Source organism: Echinops telfairi, unplaced genomic scaffold (assembly GCF_000313985.2).
Source record: "Echinops telfairi isolate 266 unplaced genomic scaffold, ASM31398v2 ScPeMD7_2;HRSCAF=8, whole genome shotgun sequence".
Lineage (NCBI taxonomy): Eukaryota > Metazoa > Chordata > Mammalia > Afrosoricida > Tenrecidae > Echinops > Echinops telfairi.
The window spans coordinates 7,164,013-7,169,994 of NW_022103898.1; the positions used below are offsets into that span (position 1 = coordinate 7,164,013).

General features: G+C 49.3%; 1 protein-coding gene across 1 annotated transcript in view; it reads left to right on the forward strand.

Moving 5' to 3' along the window:
• The first annotated feature begins 3,364 nt into the window (after positions 1 to 3,364).
• The window catches only part of MCAT (malonyl-CoA-acyl carrier protein transacylase), a 10,920-nt gene continuing 8,302 nt past the window's right edge, over positions 3,365 to 5,982 (forward strand). The window contains exon 1 of the mRNA XM_045290819.1: positions 3,365 to 3,404. Within this exon, the coding sequence (XP_045146754.1) occupies positions 3,365 to 3,404 (40 nt within the window). The remainder of the gene's footprint in view (positions 3,405 to 5,982) is intronic.

A 5,982-nucleotide genomic window follows, 5' to 3' on the forward strand; every position in this document is an offset into this window, starting at 1 on the left:
TGTCGCTGGGCACCCGCGGGCGCTTGCGTTTCCCCAGCCACCGTTCCCCTGGGAGGCGCTCTTATGCCGCTGCCCCTTTGCCCACAAGCGGCCTCTTGGCCACTTCTCCCCCCTACGGGGTCTGCTGGACGCAGGGCGGACTCACCCAGGTGCCCAGGCCCCTGCCGTGTGTCCTTGGGCAGATCTCTGAACCTCGCGTTTCCCACCTGCAAAATGGGGCAACAGACACGGAAGAGCAGAGGGGTGATTATCTGGCCTGCTGCCGAAGCCCCGAACCTTGCCAGCACGGACGGCTCTGCGCCTGCCCGGGGCTTAGTCTTCAGTCAAGCAGCAGGTCCCAAGGCTTAGAATAATCAACCATTGAAGAGCAGGGGGACAGCTTGAGCCCAGGGCCAACTTTCGCAAGGGTTAGAACAGGAGGAGTACAGGGAGGGACCGGGTCCAGGGACGGTCCATTTCGAGGATTGCAATGAGTGAGATGAAACAAAATGTGTTTGACTTGTTGCATGGAAAATGGAGCGTGTCCTTTGCAAACCTCCACCCAATGCACAATAACAAAGCTATAAATAGATAGATAGTCCTAGAACGCCCCAAACCCGAAGCACCCTGCCATCGAGTCAGTTCTCAAAGCGATCCCTTGGGTCCTCTGAGGCTGTAATCTTTCTGGGAGCAGCTGGTGGATTCAAACTGCTGACCTGACAGCTGACAGCTGAACTTGTCACCCACTGTGCCACCTCACTGCCATTGAGCCAAGACTGACTCCGAGTGACCCCTTGTGGGGGTCTGAGACGGTCACTGTTGACTGGAGTAGAAAGCCCAGTCTTTCTCCACCTACTGGTGGTTTTGAACTGCCGACCATGCAGATCGCAGCCCAATGGGCTCCAGTGTACCTACATAAACTCTTAACCTCACTGCCCCCAAGTCAATTCTGCCTCGTGGCTATCTATAGGACAGGGTAGAACTGTCCCTGTGAGCTCCCATGACTGTAACTCTTAACCAGAGTCGAAAGCCTCACCTTTCTCTCACAGAGCGGCTGGTGGTTTCGAACTGCAGACGTCAGGATTCGCAGCCCAACTCATAACTACTACACCACCAGGGCTCCCTTTGTATATATACATAGAGACAAGTAAAAAGAAAAAATGAGGACTCTCTCCCATCCTCTACTTTCTTGCCTTTTCTAAGCACACACCCCTGTTTCTCTCCCCCCAAAAGTGGACAATTTCGTAATCAGTTTTCGTCCATCAGAAACCTCTTTCTGCATGAACAAATATGTGCCTGCGTGGGTTTTCAAAAAACTGTGAACCGTTTCATCTACATGAATAACATTGAGGTGCACACTTTAAAAAAGAATCCTAGTGGTACATGTGTTAAGCAGCCAGTAGCTAATGGACACATCTGTGGTTCAAGCCCACCCAGCGGCTCTGTGCAAGGAAGACTTAGCTGGTTGCTCCCGGAACGATCAACCCCCAAACCCAAACTCACTGCCATCGAGTCGATGCTGACTCAGTGACCCTATAGACCAGGGAGAGCTGCCCCTGTGGGCTTCTGAAACTGTAACTCTTTAAGGGAGTAGGAAGCCTCCTCTTCCTCCTGAAGAGAGACAGGTGGTTTTGAACTGCTGACCTTGAAGTTGGAAGGAAGTCCTGTCCATAACCCGCTCTGCCACCTGAAAAACCAGACAGGGAAGTTGTGTCACACAGGATTGAAATAAGTCAAAACTCATTAGGCCCTAGCAGCAACACACCATTTAAAAATCATAGTCAACACACACCCAGGGGCCCACGTCCCAGGATAATCACAGAACAGGGTCTGTGCCCCAGGGGCCCCGGAGTGCCTTCTCCAATGACCCCTCCCTACCCACTCCAGAGACGATGTCTAACTTGACTTTGGGTGGGATGTGCCCATGTTTTGCTTTGGAGTTGTATTAATACACCTAGGTATGTTTCCTTGATCAATGTATTGATTAGCTTTGAAAGCCTGACTGGGGAGAGGTGGGGGGAGTCCTCTGTCAAACCAGAAGACTCCTGGGAAGGAACATCTGAACAGAGTCCCTGGACAGAGTAAGACTGACCCCAGTGTCCCCGGTGGTTGACAAGAGTCCCTGGGAGAGGCAGGACTGGGGTATGGCCTTGACCGAGTTGTTCTTGCTTTGGAGTTTACTGCCCTCTGTTGAGCTTCGAGGGGGAGAGGGAAGTTGGACAATTCCAGAAGGATCGAGTGGCCCCTTAGTCCAGGCTCCTTGAGGTCATGATCGAGACCAACCCAGTGCAGACAAGAATCTGGACCATTCTTCCGCCGGCAGTCCATTCTTCTTCAACAGGCAGTGGGGAGCTTGGTGGCCCTTTCAACACATCTATAACTAGAGTCACTGTGCTCCTGTCTGGACTGTGGTCTTGCAGGCCTGGTACCCATGTCATCCTGTGTACACTATCACCCCGGGGATGGCTTTGACTTTCCTCCCGGTTGGAGCCTCATTTCCCACTTTGCACATGACTGTGTTGAGTCCGTTCTCCTGGAGACCCTCAGAAGGAGTGCACTTTCAGGTGGGACTTTGCAAATCTTGCCTTCCATCCCTACGCTTGCTTAATGCTTGGCGGAGTAAGGCTCCCAAGTTGGCCATGATCTTCCTTTGGGACCATGTCTTCCAGCGGCCATGTTGATTTGGGGGGACTGAAGCCCAGCTGGGCCTTGAGCCTTGGGACTGTGTGACCTCTGTTGCTCTTGTTGGAATCTTTTAAGAGTTCTGAGGTTTCTTACCCTAGGTGAGTCTCTTTTCATCTGGGCTAGCACTCACTAGACCCTTTCCATCTGGAAATGTCCAGCCTTTTTTTCTCTCTCTCTCTTAGAAATGTTCTTAATGGCTTCTTCGATGATTTCCTCTCCTCCATCTCTTCCCTTCTCTTTCTGCAGTTCCTGTTTCTCAGATTGCTGGACCTCTTGGTCTGGCCTTCTACTTTTCTTTTCTTTCCAACTTTTCATGTCTTTATCCTTTTCTTTTCCTTTTTGACTTTTTATTGTGACTTGGTGCATTAGGCAAGGTTCTCTGGAGAAATGAAACCAGGACACTTATGATTTTATAGCTCGATAGCTAGGTTTATACAGCGAGAAGGAATATAACAGCTAATTAGTCCACCCAGCAGTACAGAGGGTTCACTTCCGTGGAACAGTTAATATTCTTGAAGTCCTTCAACTCATGTGGGCTGCCTGGTCCAAGGTCAAAGAAGCAGACAGCAGAGTCCTCCCTGGGGCAAGGCAAGCAGAGTCTGTCCACAGGCAGCAAGCAGCAGAGTGGGTCACCAACAGTTAGTGGCTTGGGAGCTTAGGGAAGCAGGCCTGGATGGCCGAACACAAACAATGCAAGGCGATGGAATCCATCAGCCTCAAGCTCAATCGAGGATCTGCAGGTTGGCCTGGCCCACAGGTGGTGTAGCTCACAGGTTGAGGCAGAGAACTAGCTAAAGCAGCAGCACTCCACGCTCCAGCACACTCAGATCACCAGAGAGCAAGGGGGGGTGTGTGTTTGTGGCCTTTCAGAGCTATTTATCTCTTTACCCTGCAATCAAACTGTGACCTAATTAATCCCACATGTTCCTATTGGCCAGGTTGACACAATAAACCTAATTATCACACTTGGGTAACATCATCAGTTTTACATTCAATAAGTCATTCATGGTTTCATTTTGTTTTCTTGGCCTTTTTTCAACTTTCTCTTCCTGGCCTTCTATTAAATTTTTTCTTTTTGTCTGATCAATTCTACTATCCTATTTTTATATGTTCAAGAAACGATTTTTTCGTTTTCTGAATGTTCTTTTAAAAAGAATAGCTTCTTGTTCTTATTTCATGACACAGCGTCTTATCCCTCAGATTTCAACGATAGCTTTTTAAACGTACTTTAAGTATTGGTTTCTAAAAGGTTTTTTGAGGTATAATTAATATGCCCTACAATTCAGTGGTTTAAATGTATTTTTAAAACAGTTGAGCAGCCATCATCACAATCAATTCTAAAATGCTTCAGTCATTCTTATATCCATCAATGCCCTGGCACCAGCGGCCCCCTCGCCTCCCCTCCCCCAGGACCTCCTCACAGTTCTTCATCAGGAAGGCTTCGTCCTGCCCTCTGCAGCCAGGCCTTGGCAAGCCCCTTCTCAGGAAGACTTGCCGTCCCACTACAGCTATCTCCAGCCCTCAACTCCTGCCGTCTTCTGGGTTACACTGTCCTCCTTCCGAACTCCCCTCCCGGTAAACCTCTCCTTGTAAACCTGCCAACCCAATCGCTGCTGTCCTCACCGCAGTGAGGCTAGCAGATGTCAAAACTGACCAGTCCCCTCCTTAGGATTCCATACACCTTATTTGCATACCTCCTCTCCACAAAGGCACCATGCACCTTGTTTACATTATTTGCAAGCTATCTGATCCCCTTGGTGGGCCACAAGCACCTCATGTGTTTAGTTTTGCCTCGTCGGTGTCTCAGTTATCTAGTCCTGCTGTAACAGAAACAACACAAGTGGGTGGCTTTCACAATCAGAAATTTATTCTCTCCCAAATTAGGTGGGTAGAAGTCCAGACTCAGTTCACCAGCTCCTGAGGAAGGCGTCTCTCTTCTTGGTCAGCTCTGGGGACAGGTTCTTGTCATCGACCTTCTCCTGGGTCTAGGAGTTTCTCAGCCCAGGAGCTCCTGCCCTAACAGTACCCCAGATCTGCTCCCAGCCCTTCTTTCTTAGCCTTAGGAGGTCCCTCTTCCACTGTCTTATTTAAGTAACTCTTTTCTATCTCAAAAGAGAGTTACTCAAGATACAGCCTCACCAGGAAGATGGCATCCTGCTCATTAACACAAATGCCTCCTTCACATCACAAACCTATTGCCATCTTGTTGGCCTTACTAGGAGCAGACAGCCCCACCTATCTCCCACAGAGCAGCTGGTGGGCCCCACACAGGCACATGGCCACATGAAGGCCGCGTGCAATGGGGTTCTTTTATAAAGAGAGAGAAGGAGAACAGATCCAGCTGTTGGGTGATTGATTGAACTCTGTCCCCTTACCGAGATCAGCTGACAGGAGGTGAAGAGGTCTCTCAAGTGGCAGAAAGGAGCCACTGATTTGCATACATCTTTGGTGTAAAAGGCACCACATCTCTCTGGAAGCAAGAGCAATGAACCTTCCATCAGAGAAACTCCGAGCTACCTTAGGGTGCACACCTGTGCTTTGTCACAAGGGGGTTTGCAAAACTGCTAACCTGGGCCCCAGTTTCCTTGTTCTTAACACTTTTATTAACCAGGAAATTAAAACCTGGTAAACAATGTTGTCATGTAGTTCTGCAGTTCCCAGTGGAAACACAAGTGAATCATTTTACTGTTTATTTGGTGAGTGTGTGTATATGTGTGTGTGTGTGTGTGGATTAAGGTTTTACTGCTAATATTGGGTGTGTGGGCAAAAGATATCTAAGTCAGATGTCTATTTTCAACTGTATTTCGCATGTGAGAATGTGACTTTATGTCGGAATAAATATTAATTTGATGGCTCAAAGGGTCCGACAGAGACACGGTGGCAAAGCGCTCCGAACCCATCAGTCAATCCAGGAGAGGGACCCGTAAACATTTACAGCCTTGGGAGTTCTCAAACGAAGCCAAACTCACTGCCATCTCGAAGGTTCCGACCCATAGCTACCTACAGGACAGGGCACACCTAGCTCTGTGGGTGTCTGAGGCTGGAACTCTTTACGGGAGTAGAACAGCCTCATCTTTCTCCCTCGGAGCAGCTGGTGGTTCCAAACTGCTGACCTTGAGGTTAGCAGCCCCAGGAGTCACCACAACACCACCAGGGCTCCTAGAGCAGGTCCCCCAACTCCAAACCAAACTCACGGCCATGGAGCTGTGCCAACGCATAGAGACCACCCCTGTGCGTTTCTGAGACTGTCGCTGTTTATGGGATTAGAAAGTTCAGTCTTTCTCCCGCTGAGAAGCTGATGGTTTCGAACTGCCGATC